General features: G+C 40.1%; 1 protein-coding gene across 4 annotated transcripts in view; it reads left to right on the plus strand.

The window, feature by feature from the left end:
• MTMR1 (myotubularin related protein 1) overlaps window positions 1-22,210 on the plus strand; it is a 66,008-nt gene that overhangs the window by 12,775 nt on the left and 31,023 nt on the right. The window contains exons 3-14 of one of the 4 annotated variants that reach the window (XM_075941092.1): window positions 754-777; window positions 3,025-3,075; window positions 6,665-6,740; window positions 8,262-8,356; window positions 8,598-8,705; window positions 9,116-9,217; window positions 10,692-10,775; window positions 12,172-12,321; window positions 14,363-14,551; window positions 16,059-16,244; window positions 20,143-20,349; window positions 21,375-21,467. In XM_075941092.1, the coding sequence (XP_075797207.1) occupies window positions 754-777; window positions 3,025-3,075; window positions 6,665-6,740; window positions 8,262-8,356; window positions 8,598-8,705; window positions 9,116-9,217; window positions 10,692-10,775; window positions 12,172-12,321; window positions 14,363-14,551; window positions 16,059-16,244; window positions 20,143-20,349; window positions 21,375-21,467 (1,365 nt within the window). The remainder of the gene's footprint in view (window positions 1-753; window positions 778-3,024; window positions 3,076-6,664; window positions 6,741-8,261; window positions 8,357-8,597; window positions 8,706-9,115; window positions 9,218-10,691; window positions 10,776-12,171; window positions 12,322-14,362; window positions 14,552-16,058; window positions 16,245-20,142; window positions 20,350-21,374; window positions 21,468-22,210) is intronic. The other 3 variants (XM_075941094.1, XM_075941093.1, XM_075941095.1) reach the window with 3 other exon arrangements.

The following is a 22,210-nucleotide window of genomic DNA, read 5'->3' on the forward strand; positions in this document are numbered from 1 at the left end:
ATACAACTTCTCTTCATTCCAAAAGCAAGTGATTGCTAGACTTAATTGATTATGAATTGCTGTTGTCATTTGTGGAAGTGAATGCATTAGCCTTACACTGTTTATGTTGAGACCTTAAAGGTAGAGTCCAGTGTCTTATAATTCTCACTCTTCCTAAGGGCTCTTGCATCAAGGGTCTCAATACCAAGGCGCTCTTCTGTCATTCCCTCTGCCCAACATGTAGGTGCGCAGTCAGTAGGGACAACTGAAGAATGAGTTCTCACTTTTGATTGAATCTGGATCTTTTTGTCTACTTGCTTTTCCTACTTACCTGTGGCTGGAGCACCCCTTACCCCCGTTCACCCCACTCACCCCCTTTAATCGGTTAATTAGTTAAACAGTATGTTTAACTGGTTGGCCAATTAAATGGGAGTCTACATCCCTACTTTATACTACCCTAAAGGATTGCTAAACTGTTCCATTATTCACTAATATGTTGTCACTGAATAAAAATACGCTTAGGAGCTAATTTTAAGAGCACGGTTCCCATTTAGACACTAAAATGAAGTGGCCAGATTTTTAAAAGTGCTCAGCATGCTCTGTTAAATACAGTGGAAGCAGCTGTGTGTTCTGCGGTTTTGAAATCTTGCTACTAATTTAAGTATCTTAATGGGAGTTGAGCTCTTCTGAAAATCTGATATTCTACCTAGTGTCTATCACAAAGCAATTTGAGTGTACGTTTTGTTGGATAACATTTTGTATTTTAACTAACAGGTGTACAGGAGGCCTGAAATACGGGTAAGAATTCATTTGGCTATTGGCAAAACGGCCTCCTACCTGTTTGTCTTTTGTGCTGTGTCGAGAGCTTAGTGTGTCTGGTGTTCTTTTTCACGTTATTAATGGTTTTTATGAACCAGTCGGAGCATTTTGCTATGCAGCTCAGCAGCTTGTTTGCCATAGAAATGCTTTAATACATTGCAGTCTTTTCATGAGCAGTAAAAGCCAAAGTGTGTGAGAGCCATATATTTAAGTTATGTTGCAAAACTGCAGTACAAATTTCAGTTTTATTACATTAATTCTGACAAAATAGGTGCTCATGAGTGATGCTTACATGGTTTGCGCTACAGAGCACTGTGTTAGCGAGTTTAATGTCTTATCTTTGATAAAGTATTTCAGTAGTGGTTCATGGAAAAATGGGAAATCTTTGTTTATTCTATTTAAATAAAGTTTCATTTCATGCTTGCATTTGAACATGTTTTACCTTAATTGCTACAGCCTTATAGCAAAACAAAGTTTGTATTGAAGTTAAACACTGCTGCAATGACCTACATCTTTTTTATTATAATTTTAGAGGCCCGGTCTTATCTAGTATTTAATTATATGAAAAGTGTCTGCATAGCTTTTTCTTTCTTTCTTCTCATTCTGGAACGTTGATTGATTGAAAAAAGAGGGGGTTAATAGTCTAATTTTATTCTCTAAATATTTTAACCTGATCATTCAGACAAAGCTTTGTCATTTATTTAAGGGACTCAGTTAGGCCTGATCCCCTCGTTTAAAAGTAATCTATTATTTCCACATCCAAAAGCTATGTAGATTTGTATAATTGTAATACACAAAGTTCAGTATTTTTCAAGGGCTACTCTAGCAGTAACTGGAATGAAATAACACAAGAAAATATGTTAAAACAATAAAACTTGATTTTTTTCACCTTTTATCAGAAAAAGTTCAAGCATAAGAAACCATCTGCAGTCTCTCTGAATACTTTCTGTCATCTGTAATCTGTTGGTTTAGAACCCAGTTGCCTTTCTTTCAGTTTTTCCTTTCTCTGGGATTCCAGCATCCATCTTTATTTGGACATTAAATATAGAAATCGTCATCAGCCATTTTTGTGACCTAAGCTTTAAATAACTAGCACCTTCTCTTTAATAAGGTCTAAATGTTGAGAATCCTGTCATTTGAAAGTGTTGGCTTATATTGTAACTTTTTTAAAAGCATGTAAAACCAACGGAACCTATATTTTTTTAAAAGTATAGCCCTTCTGTTAATTTGTTTTCTTTTGGGGTTTCATAAAGGTGATTACATTTTTATTTATCAAAACAGATATAAACTTAAGCTGCCTTTCTTTCAAACACAGAATGACAAGTGTTATCTGTTGAATAAGTTTTTAAATTAGTGAATTGGGACTGATCTGGAATGTAATTCAACTCTGAAGGATTATGGTGATTTAATTTCAGTCAATTTTGGAAGAAGATTGAAGAATAATTTTGGTTGAAAATAGTAAAAAAAAAAAAAAAATGTACATGATCCAAAGACCTTTTGTGTTCTTACCTGTAGTAAACAGGGATATATTTATGGTTATTGAAAGGTTTTAATTTATATAAACAAGAGAGTTCCCAATATGATACAACAATTGTAAGTACATAGAGATGTGAACTTTTTGGCACATAGAGGTGTGAACTTTTTGGCTATTATGCTATTAGGTGTAGTTTGGGTACATTTTTAATAGATGTTTTTGACAACAACATTGGAGTTGCTGGATAAATGTATAAAATCATTAAAATGAGACCTACTCAAACCATTTAAAATGAGCTCTACACAATATAGGAATTCTTTAGGTTATCTGAATACTAATGGACATGGAAAATACTTTTTCTTCAAAAGACTGCATGAATTTTCCCTTTATGCTACCACAACAGCAATACTCAATTACTTCTGATTGTAAGCATGTGCATACATAATTTATATTCTGCATTTTCTCTGCTATAAAATTGCTTGTTTTAAAAAGACAGTAAATACTTTGTGTTCTTGAATACCTGCATAAGCTCTTTTTATAAGATGGCAAATATTCCAGTTCATATTGTGCCAAATAGTTGGGCCTATAGCTCTGAATAGTTTATGCACAGAGTGGAGGGTATTGAATAGATAGGTTGATGTTGAAGTATCTACTGTCTCTTTAAAAAGTATGATTCTGTCCTTTCACCTGTTGTCTGCATGTTTTTTTCCTGTTACCTCTCTTTTGCCCTACTGCTGTCTCATGCAATGCAGGAGATTCAGGATGGACACAATGGCTATCATTCTGAAGCAGAAGCTGATCAGGTGCCAAGTTTTACTCCTCTTTTGTTCATTAACTTCATAGTGAATTACTGTATTATAGCCCATCTACATCATGTAGAAATCATCCGTTGTTAGGTTCTGGGAAGCAGTAGAGAATTTCAGAATATTACTTATAAACTCCTATAATTAAAAACAAACAAGCAAACTACCCCCAAAAACCTAAAAACAGCCTTCTACCTCAAGCAGAGTATTTAACCCCAAAAAGGGAGAAGTATCAAAGACAGCATGAAGACCACTGTAGATTTCGTAATTGTTATTGATTTTGTATGGAAGGTGCTCAGATAGTGCGGTGATGAGTGAGAACATAACATTTTAAGATGTTATATATAAATGTATGCATTGCTTCTGAAGATCTTTCTTTGAATTCAGTGTTTATTAAAAGTTTATTGCAAGTGAATATAATAATAATAATTTGTAACGCTAACACCCCCCCCCCCCTCGCTCCCCGGCGTTTTCTAATACAGGTTGAACCTCTCTAGTCCAGAACTCTCTGGTCCAGAAACATACCATCGTCCAGAATGATTTTATTTAGCTGGATGTCCACTTTTCATGGGTGTGGCCAAGTTTCCTGCAGTCCCACAAAGTTTGTTTTCAGCCATCAGTCCTATCTCTCCGTTTTCTTTACTATTATTTAGCTCTAATTTATCCCTAAATGTCTTCTAAACAGCCCAGTAAGCAGTGGAAGTGTTGGTAATGCTGCTAAACAATATTGACCTCCCATGGTTTGGAAAATTCTCAGGTTTAGAACTGGTCAGGTCCTGAGGGTACCGGACTAGAGAGGTTCAACCTGTACTACGTTTTTAAGGCACCAAACGAAAAACATGCATAAGAATCTAAAATGTTGGTAATATTAACTCCAAAAAAGCTCAGATAGGAATAGATTTTTTTCTTGGGAGGAGGGGAGACACTTCTCCTGAAAATAAACTGTGATTCTAAATGTTTCTATAAAATCAGCTGTTAGAAAACTACTTGGACAGTTAATGTAGTTGAAAACTCTTACTTAAAACAGAATTTAAAAGAAATACCTTCTTAAAAGTTAGAACTTCTGATAAATAAAAAGCAAAATACAGTAATTAATTTCTAGTTTTTGTCATGTCTGATTGTGTATGAAATAATGTTGAAGTTCTTATAAAGATTTGGTTAAAAATGTACCTGTATGCCATTCATAGTGTAAAATTCTGCCTTATTCATTAAGCTTTTCTGCAAAGTGTGTGCCCTTGAAGAGAAAAGTGCTCTTCCATGTGAGACTGAGCAGATGAAGTGGCTTCATAATAAATTATTAGATTCTTACTGCTTTCATTCAAAAGGCATTTATGGATATTCTGTGCACTATACAGAAAAATTGTACGTATTAGTATGTCCAAAAATGCTTGGTTACCTGGAAATATAAATATTGTTCCTACTTTATTTTATACTAGAGAATTTACCCAGTATTACTTGGGTCCTTAACTTAAATAATTTTTTTTCATTTAAATCATTGCTCTGGGATGGGTCTGGGGATGAGGGGTTCAGTAAGCAAGCTGCCCCAGAGAGAGAGGACAGCACCAGCCCTCTGTCACTGCAGTAGCTTTGAGACAAGTGAAAAGTTCCTGTCCATGGATGCTGCAGCTGAGGGAGGTGTGCTTGTCCTCAGGCTGAAAGATAGACAGACAGGCAAACAAATACAGCTGTTCCTTTCTCCACCACTGCCGCCTGCTGTTCTGGCCCCCATCTCTGGCCCCTTGCTACCTCTCACCCCCCACCCCGTGGACAGTATAACTGTCTCTATTAGCATACCCCTCCCTTTCCGTTTTATGAGAAACAATCCTATTTTGAGCACATCCTGTTGTCCTGGCACAAGCAAGCCCTTATCTTGCTTTAATATATGATCAGCATATCTAATTTGGTGGTCCTAGCTCTTACCATTCAGGACAAGGGTGGGCAATAATTTTTGCCCAGGGGCCACTTAAACATTTTGTGAAGTAGTCACGGGCCACCCAGGAAGGGGTGGGGCCTAAACGAGAAGGGGTGGGGCTAGCCCACCCCCAGACCATGATTGGTTTGGGGGTGGGGAATCCCCTTTGCCCCCCCTTCCCACTAGGCACCCATGCCCTGGAAGAGGCTTGGCATGCTCCCCCACCCTCAGGCCAATTGCGGCAGGGGAGTGCAGGAAGTCTCCTCCCGCCCTGCGAGGAGCACGTGGCACTTTGAAGGGCTGGGGCAAGGCGAAGGAAGCTTCACGCAGTTCTCCCGCCCCAGACCCTGATTGGCGTGAAGCCTCCGCTTCTCTGCCCCCCCACCGCCGCCCTGAGAGCAACGCACAGCGCTTCAAAGTGCCACGTGCTCCTGGCAGGGCAGGAGGAGGCTTCACCTGCTCCCCTGCCCCAGGCCAGTTAAGGCCTGGAGGCAGGGGAGCACGCGAAGCCTTCTCAGCTTTCTCCCTGCCATGCACTGCGCGCAGGGCAGGGGCAGAGCAGAGAAGGCTTCTGGCTTTCACCCGCCCCCAGGATCTAATTGTGGCCTGTGGAGGCCCTTTTGCCCACCCCTGATTTAGGAGGAGTTCTTGAACAAACGGACTCACGGACAGATGGACACACAGACAGATACACAAACTCTCTCAAATATATAGGAGAGTCTAACTTTTATACCAAACACTTAAAATGGAAATCTTAAACTCTCACTAAACTTCCTGAGTGTTTTCCGTTCCCTGTATGATCACTGAAAATCTTGTCAACCCTTAGATTCTCCACTAAAATCTTCAAAAAATGGTAAACATGAGCAGAAAACTAAAGCCCCTTCGTTGCACTATTTAAGGAGGAGGCCATTCACCTGAGCATTAACTTTTAAATGAAGTCCTTAATTTTATGTTGACCGACTTTTTGAGACTATCTAGAAAATAATGTGGCATCAAACTATCATCTGAATTTTTAGTTCTATCATTTTCATAAAATAACTGTCAGACCAAGTAGTATTTAAAACAATGATACCTTTTCAAGTAGGGTATAATAGAATGTATGTCTAATTTGTGTGTGTGTGTGTGTGTGTGTGTGTGTGTGTGTGTGTGTGTGTGTGTGTGTGTGTGTGTGTGTATATGGTTTGATATTTCATTGCTAAGTAAAATAAACATTTTCATACAATTCTGATATTAAAATATCTAAGATTTAATTAAGGTGTTCAGAAATAAAGAATATAAAAGTTTTTAAATAAAATACTTTAAAACAATCTTGAGTAGATGATAACCCAATACCACAAATTTTATCTATAAAAGAGTAGACTAATTTTTGGCCTAATTTTGGGCTGATTGGTATGGCTCATATTTTTGTGTGCTATATGTGTAGCTAGCATGTCAAACTAATCATTGTGTAAGTAAGTGCCTTGTTACTAATATTTAACTGTCTGCATATTAAGTACTCTGTTACCTCTATCAAGCCCTGTTTGCTAAGGTAGCATTTTGCAACACAGTTGTGCTTTGGAAAAAGGATATGCAATCTCCTGCTCCTGTAACCTCTCAGCAAAAGCACTTTGCAGCAAAATGTACCGGTGGTATGCAGATGGAATGTGAGATTTACTGATGATTTTGGGTTTCTGCCAGGCACTGAGGGACGGGAACAAGCTGGCACAGATGGAAGAGGCGCCACTTTTTCCCGGAGAATCAATCAAAGCGATTGGTACGTGTAGTATTAAATTCATAGTATTAAATCCTTACATTATGAATAAACCATTTCCTTGTTGGTTTTGTTCTGGTATTTTATAATTGTACTTTGAAAATTTGCTGTAGATATTCTTAATTATTCAAGCCCAAATGCTGTGATGAAAGTAAATCAGTTCAACATAGCACAAACAGATCTGTGTGATGTTTTATTTCAACAAGCAGCTGATCGCCATAGACAAATGAACAAGTTTGGGGCGGGGAGGATGCATCTGTGCTCAAAATTTGCTCATCGGTCATAAATTCAAGCTCTTCAGGATTTAGTCAGGAAAGAAAATGAAAATGTGGTATTTACTGTCCCACTTGAATTAGATCTTTTTCAGTCAAATGGTCTGCTATGAAAAGTTGTGTGGTTGAATTAGTATGTGGGTAAATGTTCTGTAGGGACCACATATAGATTACTAACAGAATGGAGATTGTATAATGGTAAAAGAAACAATCACTTATTCTACTGACAAGGTCTCTGATTGGAAACAGTCATAATGCCCGATTTTTCAAACTGCTCCCAAACCTGGAATTGTCTGTGGAAATCTGATAATTTTACATAAACCTACTGTTTGAGTACAGTATGTGCAAAATAGAAGGCGTTAGGTTTAGTTTCTGTGAAGTAAGATAGTTTGATCTTGGGGTATTTTCTTTGGTACAAGTGATGCAGTTACGTGAAACCAGGTCACTAAATGGTCAATGTTTATTCTACTGAGAAGTAGAAATTATTTTAAAAAGGCATGGATAACCCAGATTTGGAGACAATCTTTGCTCAGTCCCATTACTTGGTCAGCTCTTTTGAACTTTAGTTTCAGGATGACTGTTGCTTGCCATGTGAGCTTTCCTATCTGACCAATGTAAGGTGCAGCAAGGGAAGAGAATGCTGTTCACTGTTGTATCAGAAAAAGGGAGATAAATATGAGCAGCATGGTATTTTAGCAATATGAAGGCTTTGAGGTGCCTCGAATTTTGATTTGAAGTGGGACAGAATTCATATATGAAGGATTACTGGACAAATTGCTATTATTCCAAGCCACTCTGGTTTTCTTAAATATGAGAAAATAAATTAGAGAGGCAAAAGGCAATTTCTTATGTTACATAAAATATCTGTATGCCATTTCATGCAGTTCCCACAAAGACTTTCTGTATAGCATAGCTCCAATAAGAAGCAGTGCTTGATGTAACATCACCATTCTCGTAGTCTGGTTCATGGTGGGGATTTAGTACATATTACTTAGAACTGAGGAATTGAATCATTCTTGTAAAGTACCATTTTAAAAATGCAGAGGACTTTTTCTTTCAAATCAAAGATTGATGAGTAAAAGGTCAGTTATAGTGGCTTTGAAATAATGTCATATAGAAGTCTCAAAGATCTCCAGTAAGTTGGAAGTAAGGTTTCTTGTATTATTTTTTTGTTTGATTTTCTATAAAGAGCTTCTTATACCACAAATTTCTACAGTAATGAAATGAAACTTTCATTTGTGTCTTTTTCCAGCTAAAGATGTCATGTATATCTGTCCATTTATGGGAGCAATCAGTGGTACACTGACAGTGACAGACTTCAAAATGTATTTCAAAAACGTTGAGAGGGTGAGACTTTAAGATCTATGTGCATATTTCTTCCAGGTAGAATCTCTTCTTTTCTAAAGTAGGTTTTCAGAAGATGACAAACTTGGTTTAAATTAAATGTAAAGTTCCACAGTAGCCAATTCAAAAGGAACAATAAAAGACTAGTAGTGCACACAATTTGACATGTATGGTACTGGATTACATATGCTTTCCACTCTAATTAAAAATGTTTTCATCTTATTTTTTTTTCTCCAAATTCCAGGATCCACATTTTGTTCTGGATGTTCCCCTTGCAGTAATAAGCAGAGTTGAAAAGATTGGAGTGCAGAGCCTTGGCGGCAATTCCTGTGGTATAGAAATTGTTTGCAAGGTACAGAATTAGTTCCTAGGAAATACAGTAGATGCCTATCTATTACTGTTTGTGTTAATTTCTTTTTTTACCTGGAGGGGAGCCTGCAACCACAACACATTGTGCTATTGTCCTATCTGATCCCATAAGCACACTGAATTTGGTTGGAATTTAGATAGTAAACCTAAAACAAATGTTTCACCCTATTGGTGAATTCTAGGATATAATGCCTACTTCTGTGGCATATTGAGACCTTCTGATGCTCCCATTAGTCTCATTTTAGAACAGAATTTTGTTAATGACTATGAGGGTTAGAAAACGTGACTTGCCTTAACGTCAGTAGCCAGTGTTTGGTTTCGTCAGCTTTGTAACTGCATCTGTTTTTTCTTAATTTATAAAAGTGTAAGAGACTTTGACTTATCTTCTGACAGGATATGAGAAATGTGCGGCTAGCCTATAAACAGGAAGAACAGAGCAGACTGGAGATATTTGAAAACCTCGTAACTCAGGCATTTCCTCTTTCTAATGGGTTGGTAAGTACTAAAATGAGGAGAGGACTGCTTGCCTCTGTTTGTTTCTCCTTCTTGGAAGTGTAGGGAAACAAGCAAATACATCTTAACAAATATATTCAATTGTTGATTCTAGATATCATGGAACTTTCTGATTACTCTGGCTAGATGTCTTTAGAACGAGATGCCACTACCAATGAAAACAGTGACTTGATTGGCTTCAGAATAAGGCCTTTCCTTAGAAAGGGAAGAAAACACTTGTTATTTCAAAGAGATTTATTTTGTGTTGCACTTACATAGCCCTGACATTGTTAGTTGAGTCTGTTAGTGCTGATGGAGGTCAGGGTTTGTTGACTTTCATTTGTCTTTAATAGATAATTGGGGAATTTCAGAATGAAGGATAAAGGAATTAGGTGCTGAAGTCCTAGTTTCGGGACCATTGTGTTGCGCAAAACTCTCACTGAACTTTGTAGGTACCTGATCTTGCTCAGTCCCTAGGCTTTTATGTTTCTGCCTCTGGGCATGCACACTGCTGTCTCCCTCTGGACAGCAGGTGGCTTCTCTCTTGCTTAAACCTCAGGTGTTCACAAACTGGAAAGATGGTTGTTTAGCCATCTAAGTCTTTTGTGGGACCTGGTCTATTAAGTACCCTTTGATCACACCTAGTTGGTACCCTCTGAGGATGCCTCTCTGATTATATGAGTTCAGACAAAACAGCTGGAGGTGAGGAGTTAAGAGAACTCCCTCTAACTTTTATCCCAGGGACGTGGGAGACTCTCGGTTCAAGTCCCCCCTCTGTCTAACCATTGGGTTGTGGGTTGTTTTCATTCTTTCCCGTTGTACTCTAGGTAATAATTAGTTGTTGTTGACTTTTGTTGTAGATATATTTTCAGGTGCATCTCTCTCCTCATTCGTTGTTAAGGGGGTGGTTAGGTAGCTTATTCAGGCTTTGTGAAGGGCCTCATTTTCTAGGGGCCTAGAAGTGTGGTGCTGTGATGCTCATCATCACAATGCCTAGCTCCTCTTGTGCATCCAAGACATAGGCCTTTCCTGAATTTACTGTCCAGATAACTTGCACATAGTTACTTTTGAGTTGCCTTGTTAACAGAATAGAATACAATTCTAGGGTGGGGTACTAGACTGAGTCAGGGAACTTAAATTCTATTCTTGGCCCTGCAGCTCTCCTATGTGACCATGGGCTAATCATTTTATCTCTGTTTCCTTTGTGTGACTGATTGCTGTCAGCAATCTCTTCAGGGAAGGAACAATCTCTTCTTTTGTGTTTGAACAATATGTACCACAGTGAGGCCCAATCTTGACTGGGGCCTCTAGGCACTACTGTAAAATAAATATGGATATAATATTTTGTCTTTTGGAAACTACGTGAATTGGCATTTGTGACTTTCATTTTCAGAGTTCACCATGCTTACAGGAACTCTAGTGTGTTATATGGCTGAATCCTACATAATAATTTGTGTTTTTACATTCCTGCTTTCAGCCTCTTTTTGCATTCAGCTATAAAGAAAAATTTCCTGTTAATGGCTGGAAAGTTTATGATCCAATGGCAGAATATAAGCGACAGGTAGGTTATACAAGCAATCACATTTTTATTTCATTTTGATAGTCTTCTGAACCTAATTTAACTCTTTAGAAATATTCGCTGACAATTTTCAAACCTGAATACCTAAACTTACTCTCTTAAATCCATATTTAGACATCTATATGCAGATCACCTGATTTTCAGCTCTGTTAAACTCCCCACAAATCCCCTTGAAATCAATTGGGATTACAGGTGCTCAGTATTTGAGCAAGTCTCTCTGCATGTACATAGGGACCTAAATTCTCATTTGGAGCCTTAATTTTAAGCACCCAGTTCTAAAATATTTAGTCTGCTCCTTTAAAAACAAATATGCACATCAGTTACACAGAGGAATATTTTAGTTTGGTCACTTTAATCCATCAGTTTCCTCGTGTAAAATCATTTCTTTGGATTTCACTTACAGGCCCATTTTTTACTTTAGTGCAAACCCACCCAAAGGGCTGTTTTTTTTAAAATCTACTCTATATTTGAGAGGGTTTGTTTGTCTGTGAGCAGAAAAGTCTGTCTGTCTGTTCAAGAACTCCTCCTAAACGGTAAGAGCTAGGACCACCAAATTTGGAGTACAGTTTCCTTTTATCATAACTTAAAGCAAGGTCAGGGTTTGGTTGTGCTGTGGTCTGGGCTGAAGCTCCCCATCTCCTCCAGATTTGTACTGGGATGCATAAAATCATACAGAAAAGAGACAGAATTATTCGGCAGGTGAAGGGTGCTGGCTGGGGCACCCTCTCCCATCCATGACTGCCCCAGCCCTGAGCCTTCCCTCTTCCTCTCCCCCCGCCCGGCACCTTTTAGGGAGGTGAGGGGGCTGCAGCTCCCCTCCCCTCATTCATATGGGAACATTGCTGGCTGTTCCCCTTCATCAGAGAGCAGTGGGAAAGTGCACAGTTTGCTCCATTCCCATTCTGGCTGGGGAATATAGAGGGCAATAGAATCTGAACCTGCCCCACCCAGGATTGTGTCCGCTGGAGCTGCAACAGCCATGCAGACACTTCTCACCTGGCTCCAAGCTGCTGTGGTAAGAAAGGGCTGGGGTAGTCCTCTCTCCCTGGAGCAGCCTACATACTGAACCCCTCATCTCCAGCCCCACCCCACAGCAATGATTTAAATGGAACAAAACCAAAAATTAATTGAGTTAAGGACCTGAACAACGCTAGGTAAATCTTCTAGCTTATATAAGCTTTGGGCTTCATACTGCCCCTTGTCTTTAACCAAAATATTGAGAAATGCTGCTTCTTACGTAACCTTTAAAACACTGTACAGAACAGTGTCAGTAAGGTTTTCTTTAACAACATGTAATGGATTTTTTATGTCATTGTACACCACAGACATGTAAAAATCTGACTTTAAAAAAATGGATATTTGTTTTGCCTCTGCACAGGGTTTGCCCAATGAGAGTTGGAAAATATCAAAAATTAACAGCAGCTATGAACTTTGTGATACATATCCTACTATTCTTGTTGTGCCAACCAGCGTGAACGATGATGACCTTTCAAAAGTGGCAGCATTTAGAGCAAAAGGCAGAATTCCAGTAAGTAAGGCTTCCAGAATTCATTATAAATTCTCTCTGTATTTGTAGCTTCAAATAGAAGAATTCTGACGAAGTGGGTCTTTGCCCACGAAAGCTTATGCTCCTACACTTCAGTTAGTCTATAAGGTGCCACAGGACTCCTCGTTGCTTAAATAGAAGAAGTAGTAGTCATGTATTTGCAATGTATCTTAGAAGGCATGATCCAAAATGCCTTCAGGGTTTTTAAAGGCTTCTGACAGCTATCCAGCTCTCTTCTATAAGAGAGAAAGTATAAATTGTATAGAAATACAAAAAACAGGACTATGCAGCACTTTAAAGACTGACAGTTCATTCATGCTTAAATTTGACACTTTACACCTAGGCCTTAACAAAGACACTAATTACCTTACCCATTACAAAGATAGCTTCCCCAATTATCACCTCTAATATCATTAGCCTACAGACATTTACCTCCCCCCTTCATCCCCCTTCTGTTCTGAAATTTGATTTGTCCTTTTCGTATGTGTTCATTTTTTTTATTGTATTCTTTGGTATATATGGTCATGCCAATTTTCTTCCACTATTTGATCTGAAGAAGCAGGGGCAGATGACCATTTCGCGGGGCCCCTCTTTGCCACGACGCATGCGCGGGGCTTCTTGAAGTGTGGGGCCTGGGGTGGCCGCCCCGCTCACCCTGCCCTATATCCACCTCTGTGAGGAAGTGGGTCTGGCCCACGAAAGCTCATCACCTAATAAACCATCTTGTTGGTCTTTAAAGTGCTACATAGTCCTGTTTTTTGTTTCAGCTACACCAGACTAACATGGCTACATCTCTATTACTATTCTATAGAAATACAGTTACTGGTTTTCGAGCTGAAGGAAATTTTTAAAACATTAATGAAGATGGTTTATTCCAGGGTTAGTATAATTGCCCGGTGGCTTACTGCTGCATAATAAATATTATTTCAAGACAGTGTTTGACACTAGCGGGGACTGAAAGTGTCAAGTTATGCTTCCCCTTTCTCCCATGATGGCTGAGGTTTGGAGGTGATGTGGAATGTGTGCTGTATCACTCTTAACACTATACCTGAGAAGAGCAGTGTGTTGTTTGTAGAGATTATCCTACTCAGATGCTTATATAAAGAGCTGTTCTGTACCTGGGGAAGGTAAAGTTAAAGAAGAAATGGCAACTCTGGGAAGGGGAAAGAAAATGAGGAATTTTAACATGATGGCCATAAGGTATGAGTCATCTTGCAGTAGTTCTGCCTGGGGCAGGAAGGAATGAGATATTTCCATGTTTGGCTGCATGGACCTCCATATGGAAGTAGCTTCCCCTTCTCCCTTCCAGAAAACCCTCTTGCTGTACTTAAATCCATAGAAAGTATGCAGAAAGTAAAACGTAGGTTATTTCTGAATGCTGCCCAGAATAAAATCGTAATCATTTAGAGCTTCTTTGTGTTTCAATCTGACTAAACTTGTATACTGCGATACCATCATCCTGCTTTTGAATATATGTGGTATGAATTATTCTTATTTAAATTTTCATTCCCCCTGGGAAGTTTTGGGGATAGTGTGACTGACCAGTTGCTCTAAGGCAGGGCTACTCAACTTTGGAAGCCCCGGGGCCCACAATGATACTCATCACACATGCCAAAGGCCGCAACTTAAGTGTGGTTGCATATATATGCAAATATATATTCAAATAGCTTCTTTCACACAATACCCCAGCGCTACCTGCACCTCCTCCCCAGGGGCTAGAAATGCCAACACCCTGTACCCATCTGTTCCAGCCAGCCTATCCTCTTGCGTCTTTCAGTGCTCACCCCTCTTAGGTGACGCCTTGCCGTTGTGGAGCGTGTTCACAGTGGAGGTCATGTTCAAAGGATCCCACCCGCGGGCCGTGTGTTGAACCCCATGTAAACCCAAACCGCACCGTGGGCCGCAAACAAACAGGCCGCGGGCCGCATGCAGCCCACGGGCCGTGTGTTGAGTAGCCCTGATCTAAGATATGTCATTGTCATGCTGGTGCACTATCCTGAAACTAACTTTCTTTAAAATGCAGGTATTATCCTGGATTCACCCCGAAAGCCAGGCAACTATAACACGCTGCAGCCAGCCATTGGTAGGCCCGAATGACAAACGGTGCAAAGAAGATGAAAAATACTTACAGACAATAATGGATGCCAATGCTCAGTCGCACAAACTTATCATCTTTGATGCCAGACAGAACACTGTTGCTGATGCAAACAAGGCAGGTTGCCGTAATTATTAAAATATAAATTACTCTGCCCATGTACTGAGAAATAAAACGTTATCCTTGTATTTTTCATAAAACTTCACTTCTCACAATGAAGTAATATCAGAGTGCTTCCTCAGATAGCATCAAAGCATTCTGTAAGTGTTAACTAATTCTTGCAACAGCCCTGTGAGTACAGTAATTCCTCGCTTAACAAGTGCCTTGCGTCTGGCCAGAGCGGGTCACCGGGGAACTGCGCGGTGAGCGGAGAACCTACGCCGCTTTGTAAGGAGGCAGACGAAGCCCCGCGCAGCTGCCAGTGACCAGCAAGCTGGGGAAACCCAGCCGCCAGCTGCAAGCGGGGGGCAGAGGAGAGGGAACGAGGCATCCGGCCAGAGGGGGTCACCGGGTAACTGCATGGCGAGCGGTGAACCTCTGGAGGCAGAGTAAGCCCCGCACAGCTGCCGGTGACTGGCCAGCTGAGGAAACCCAGCCACCGGCTGCAAGCCCCCTCCTCTGTTCTTCCCTTCCCCTCCCCTCCCCAGAGCCAAACACCTTTCCTCCCTGCTATAACCCAGTCCCCTTTCTCCCCCAACCTTGTGTCCCGGTCCCAGCTGCTAACAAATGCAGGCTGGAGCCGCAAGCGCACGTGCGCTTGAAACCCAACCCCCACCTTTTCCATTATTTTCAATGGGAAAATTGACCCTGCAAAACACGTTTTCACTTAGTACAATCATTTTCTGAAACATATCTGCTGTGTTAAATGAGCAGGGCTCGACAAACTATAGAATCTACTCGCCCGTGGAAGGTAGATTTCAGCCGCACGCCCTGTTGTCCAGTGGCGCGCGCATGCGCAATTACTGTAATTGCTATCCCTAGTTTCAAATTGGGTGGAGGCTGAGACAGAGAGATCGACTTGCTTGTAGTTGTAAGCACTGTCAGAGCCAACTTTTGAACTTACTGGTTCCTAGCTCCTTGTCGTGTTTTATCAGAGAATCCTTCTGTCAAGATAGTAACTTATTGAAGAAGCACTGTCGTGGCCCTGGACTTAGACCAGTTGAGTTTATTACAGTTTTGAGGTACAGTTTTTAGTCAGTTTTGCAAATAGAAGAAAGCTGTAGGAAGTAGAATGTGTTGGTAATGATTGTGGTGGGAGAAATGGGAGAGGGGCTAAAAGGAGTCCCCAGATCTATTTATGTGTATGGCACCAGTTACTAAAGTAACTGTGCACTGAAATAGTGTACATAAAAATAAATAGGGGGAGGGAAAGGAGACTGTTTGTCCAAATTAACCTTAATCACGTGCTTCAGAGGGATGGACAGAACAGGCAGTCATCAAGTGATCCATCCCTGATTATCCAGTCCCAGCTTCTGATGTTTAACTACTCCCAGTTTCTATTTTTCTTAGAATGTGTTTTCATTTGTTCTAACATAACTGTCTCTAGAACTCTCTAGAAAGACAAAATTAACCTCCAAAACCTTATAAAAAAAACTCCTGTATTCTTTAACATTTTAAATGACAGGCAAAAGGTGGAGGATTTGAAAATGAAAGTGCCTACCCAAATGCTGAGCAGGTCTTTTTGGAAATACATAACATACATGTGATGAGAGAATCATTGAGGAAGCTGAAAGAAATTGTTTATCCTACAATTGATGAGGCACGGTGGTTGTCCAATGTGGATTCAACACACTGGTTGGAATACATAAGGGTAAGAGACTACAAATGTTCAAGACATTACACGTTTTTTGCTTTTTAAAGCCATCTATTCACTTGAATGTCAGTAGACCATACTAGAAATCCTTTCTCTGTGTTTATTATGTCTTTGGTCAGGATAATCCTAAAAAGGAACCCTTTTAACAAGTTTTTATTTAGAACACAATATTTCAGGTTAGATAGAAGATATATTTAGGCCACACTGCATATTGTATGTTTCTTACTGTAGCTTTTGGGCAGTAATCAGTTAAATCCTGGTAGTGTAAGGTCACGTTGGACAGCACTTAATTTTCTCAAGCGTGTGAATGTTGGGCAGGCTACTAGAATTATCCTTTTTGGAAAACTGCCATGGGAAATTCAAATTCCCCTTGGACAACTACCAGAAGGAACTCATTTTTAAACGTGGCAGGCTTCCTCAGCCTTCTTTGCCATTAGTGAATCATTTGTGGGCATGCGTATTTCAGTGGGCCTGACATCAATTGAGATTGAGATTCCTGTTACCGTATGCATTACAGTCTGCTTTTATTATTTAACACTGCATTAAAATAAGTAGCCACCATCCTGTTTAATTTTACTATTTGTGTATTAACCTCTATGAAGCTTTAGAATGGATGACTTCTCTGCTATTTTCCCTCTTTTTTGATGGTAAATATTGATGGAATGGCATTTAATGTGAAATTTGCTTTACACAACTTCAAGTGACTCCTGTAAAGCTTCTTTGGCTTGTGCACCAAATTGTTCATGTCTGTTTAGCTCTGGTAATTCAGCTTAACTGCTACAGAAGCAGCAGAGGGAGCAAAAATGTAAAATTAATGTTTGCTATTCTGGGGAGAGCTTAACTTTCTTACTTAGTTAAAATCTTCCATTCCTATCAAGCCACTAAATATTCACAATCCAAAAGCCTTTTTCAATCCAGGTTTATGAATTTGAGGCTTAAGCTTGACTGTCCATTTAAAAATGAACTTGTAGTGGACCGGATAAATCATATCACTCCCATTAACTTCAGAGGGAGCTCTCTGCTTGAGTAGGAAGGCAGGGTTGGACCTTGAGATTTCAATTTCATAGTTAAGTTTAAAATAGTACCCTGAGAATTTTCATACTGATGAAGATGATCGTGGTGGTTGTCATATGTTTAGCTCCATTAAAAAAAATTATGTCTGAATACAGCTATGGACGATGCTCACAATTTTTTCAACTTATTTGGTGCTGCCAGCTCAAACTGCAGCTTTATTGCAAAAGACTTTGATTAGATCTACACTTAAAATAAATGCTTTAGTGGCACAGTTGCAGCAGTTCAGTGTAGACAAACCCTTTGTGTCTATACATACAGCACTGCAGTGGTGAAGGTGCAACAGTGCAGCTGCACCACTGGACTGCTTTAGTAAAGATGCCGCTGTGCTCATGGGAGAGCTTCTCCTATTGGCGAAGTTAATCCACCTCTGCAAGATGTGGTAGCTATTTCGACTGGAGAAGCTCCCCGTTCAACATGGTGCTATGCTGGGATTTCGGTCAGTATAACTACCTTGCTCAAGGGTGTGGATTTTCATGCCCCTGAGCAATGAAGATATACCAGTGTAAGTTTGTAGTCTAGACCAGTGCTTTCTTTTTCTTTTCTTTTTTTTTTTTTTAAAGTGCTGGTACTAGGGTTGCCAGATGTCGAGTTAAAAATTTGTTGAGCCAAAAAAAAACCCCCCAAAACAACTGGGGCCAAAATGTGGTTGCGGCCCCTTTAATTGCCGCATGTCCTGAGTGGACTTCTGTTCAGTGCAGCACCAGTGCTCCAGGGCCGGCTGGGGGATGTGCCAGGGGAAAGTGGAGAGTGCTCCCAAAAGAAGGTGACGGTATGCCATACCATTGTGTACCGCCACACAAAAAAAGCGCTGGTCTAGGCCTGGACTCACTATAGCAGTGGTTCCCAAACTTTTCAGCATCATGCCCCTTTTTGATTTTTGAGAAACCCTTCCCCCCCCCAAATAATAGCGGCAAAACTTGTGACACCCCCTCCCCCCAAAAAAGGACCTTTTAAGAGCGGAGCAGGCAGTGCCCTTTTAAGGCAGTGGCCATTTGAAGTCTGCCCCAGCCAGCCCGATCAGACGGGCGGACCGGGTTCTTTCTTGGCGGGGGGGAGGGTGGAATTTATGGGGGGGCTGGGTCGCCTCGTGCCCTCCCCCCTGGAATTTCTTCACGCCTCCCCCAAGGGGGCATCCCCCCCCAGTTTGGGAACACATGCACTATAGGAATGGGAAAGTTAATCTACCTCCCCAAGAAGCAGTAGCTAGGCCAATGGAAGAATTCTTCAGTCAACCCAGTACTGTCTACACTGGGTGGCATGGATTTTTCACACCTGCAGACTTCGCTGTGCCAATGTAAGTTTTCAGAGTAGACTGGCCCTTTCTGGTGTTTGATTACCACAATAATAAGTAAGTTAAAAATACCTGATCGAGATGTTAACATAAAAAGTATTTCAAAGAAAAAATTAGTTATTTAATTTTTTTTTCGAAAGAACTCCCTCTTCCCTGTCCACATGTGCCTTTTTGCGAAAGAGCTTTTTTCGCAAAAAGGTTTCTTCCTCGTATAATGAGGATTACCAATGTCAGAAAAAACCCTCTGTTCTTTTGATTTTCTTGTGAAAGAACCCAATTGCAGTGTGGACAGTCCTCAAGTTTTGTCGGGAAAATGGCAGTTTTTCCAATAAAACTATGTAGTGTAGACATACCCATAGTTGTCAGTGCCATCCGGAATCATGTGATGGAGACAAATCTGTGATAGAGAGGATACTCTATCTTAAACAACTGAAGAGCCACCAGCTATGACTGAAGAAATCAATAAAAGGGCTTTCACTGGAAGAAAATTAGTGCAATGTTCATGTAAGTTGCCATCGTCTTGTGCCATCTGACTTCTGAATCAAGTTATTGCTAGAAGAAATAAAGGCCTGTTTCCTGTATGAACATCATAAATATTTCATACACCAACAAATTGGGGTGAGTGAGCAGCAAGCAAAAGCACCCCTTTTGTTGTCTAGACTGCCCAGTAACCTGCTGTGGCGTAGTGCGGGGGCTGTCTGCTCTGTAACTCAGGGTGGTGTGGTGGTGGTACCTTGCTGGTTGCTAGGCTTGGGCAGTGGGCTGTGGGTGACATCCACTGGCGGCTATTTGTAGCATGGCCCAGCAGGACAGCGGATGAGTCACGCAGGCAAGGGTCTCCCAACCTGTCTGACCAGTTGCCTCCCAGGGAGAGAGACAAAAGGGAGGAAGGCAGGGTCCAATCCCTGGCTGGGGGGCAGGGCTGGAAGGGAGGCAGTTACTGTCTGGGAAGCACGGGAGAAGAGGATAGGGAGGGGGCTGGGATTGTAGGGCCCCAGCTAACCCCCATCTCGAGGCCTCCTGGCCCCAGTTCCTGTAACCTGATTACATATATGCTGTGCTGTATCTTGGAGAAACAATAAACTCCCCCAATCCTACTGGCTGGCGGAGTCTGTTTGTGCCACTACGGGGGTGCAGGAGACGGGGAAACCCCAACGTACCGTCACACTATAAACCTCCTGCTATAGGTTGTTTGAGCTGCATTCTCCTGTACTTACTGGTTGAAAACTGAATGCTAACAAAGAAAGGTAATCGTTGGTGCAATAGCTGAATTTGTTTACAGGATTGATCTTATTCTGTAGTCTTCTGAGTAATCTTTTTACTGAATGATCTAGTCTACACCGTATATCTATTTTCTTTATTATACCGATTTCAGGAGAGTCTAATGTTAATTTAGAGTATTTTAATGACATCATGTTTGAATTCTAATGTTAAAATATATCATTTAAAGACTGACTAGAATAACAAGTCTTTATTGCAAAGTGTTGGCTTGATGAGACATTTTAACATTCTACTTTCTTTTTTAAAAAGATGCTTCTTGCTGGAGCAGTCAGAATTGCTGATAAAATTGAATCTGGTAAAACATCAGTTGTTGTACACTGCAGTGATGGTTGGGATCGCACTGCCCAGCTTACGTCTTTAGCCATGCTCATGTTGGATAGCTACTACAGGACTATCAAAGGGTTTGAAGTTCTTATAGAGAAAGAGTGGATAAGCTTTGGACATAGGTTTGCAATGGTAAGTTGAAAGAATGAATACAAACTAATCTCTCGCAAAGCTCTTTTGGGGGGTACGGGGTGAAGCTACATGCAGCTTGTCACCATGTTTTGCAATTTTTAGACTAATGTTCCTGAAGTTTGCACAGAAAGAGAAATACGACCAGTTCAGATTTCTGTTGATGTGGAAATGCTATGTGTGAAATATTAATACACAACAATTGTCTAATATAAAGTTTACAAGAGGAACAGAGTTTGAAGCAATAGAACAAGACAAATATTGAGACGTTTCTGAAGGAGGAGAAGATTGCAGAGCATAGTGGAAAAACTTATATGAAGAGATCTTACTTGGGGGAAAATGAAAAGGAGAAAGCTGTAATCATCATGTAGGTTAAAATCCCAATATCATCATCTCACTTCACAGCCACAGTGTTTAAGGAGTTTTAAAAAAAATAGCTTGAGCTAGAATATTAAAAGATTGCAGTGCTCTATATGGGCATCTGAACTGGAGATGTAGCTGTAGTAACGTGGTTTTGCTAGGTGATTTCTGCACGGTCATACTAACTACCTTTCAGCTGAAATTAGTTTATCCAGCAAAATAATACACCAGGTTCACTGAATCTATTCTCCTATGGAAATGAAGTAGAGGATATATCTCCTAACGTTCTGAACTATTTATTCTTTGGGAAGAAGCAGATATCTTTGTTAAATCTTGAAATCAGCAACTGCATTTGGGGATTTAGTGGGATGTACCCTTTAGTAATAAGTTTAATGTCACTCTGATCATTGGAAAATGTGTGAATTTTCTGAACTGGGTCTGGGTGCTTTTCCTATTCTGCCAGATTACAGGACTATATTTGCAAATGTATTCTGGTGGGGGTTTTTTGGTAATAGGAAGGGTAGAATTTAGCTTGAGAAAAGCTAAGGCTGATCACATTCCTTTTCTTTTTTAATAATCTGCCTAAGATATTTGTAGAACTTGTGTTATTGGTTACTGCTTTAAATTGTCTTGATTGAAATGCAGTCATCACCCATTCTGTTTTTCAGCGAGTAGGTCATGGATACGATCACCATGCTGATGCAGACCGGTCTCCCATTTTCCTTCAGTTCCTTGATTGTGTTTGGCAAATGACAAAGCAGGTAAAAATATGTAATAAGATGTTCATGTTAATGTCTTCAGCCTTTTTATTGAAACTCTTATCCACGCAGGAGATCATATTTTCTTTAAACGTGCATAATCATACATTTTTGTTAAGGACTTCTGGGTAGTCTACTGCATACACTAGATGAGAAGTAAATCCATTATTGCATGCACAATTAGTACTACTTTTTCATCTAGAAGTGATATGAAATGGGCTGTTGTAGAAATACTGATGTGAAGCCAATGGTCAGGCATTTCTTTGTGTTCTGAGTAGACTGTTTATGGTGCATTTCTGCAGATGGAGGCACTAAATTATCTCAAAGCATTTTAAATTGAAAAATGAATAAGATTAGCTTTTTTGAACCTATCCTGCTTAAAGTTTAGTTTTCCCAGTGGTTAGAAACAGATGTGATCGCTCTAATATATGAGGTCTTGCAAGCTGAGCATTCAGTTTATTAGTAAACAGAGATGTAATTCTGTAAATTGTGGTTAAAATGAAAACTAATGTAGAGTAAAATGGCTTTTACCCAGCTGTTTTTAACCTAACTAAAACAAGCAAAAACAATCTTGTGGCACTTTATAGACTAACAGATTTATGTGGGTATAAGCTTTTGTGAGGAAAAACCTCTTACATTTTTATCCACAAAAGTTTAAGCCCATATAAATCTGGTAGTCTGGGTTTTTACCTCTGAAATTTTATGCCCAAATATATCTGTTAGTCTATAAGGTGCCACTGGACTCT

This window comes from Pelodiscus sinensis, chromosome 13, assembly GCF_049634645.1.
Source record: "Pelodiscus sinensis isolate JC-2024 chromosome 13, ASM4963464v1, whole genome shotgun sequence".
In the NCBI taxonomy this organism is placed as follows: Eukaryota; Metazoa; Chordata; order Testudines; family Trionychidae; genus Pelodiscus; species Pelodiscus sinensis.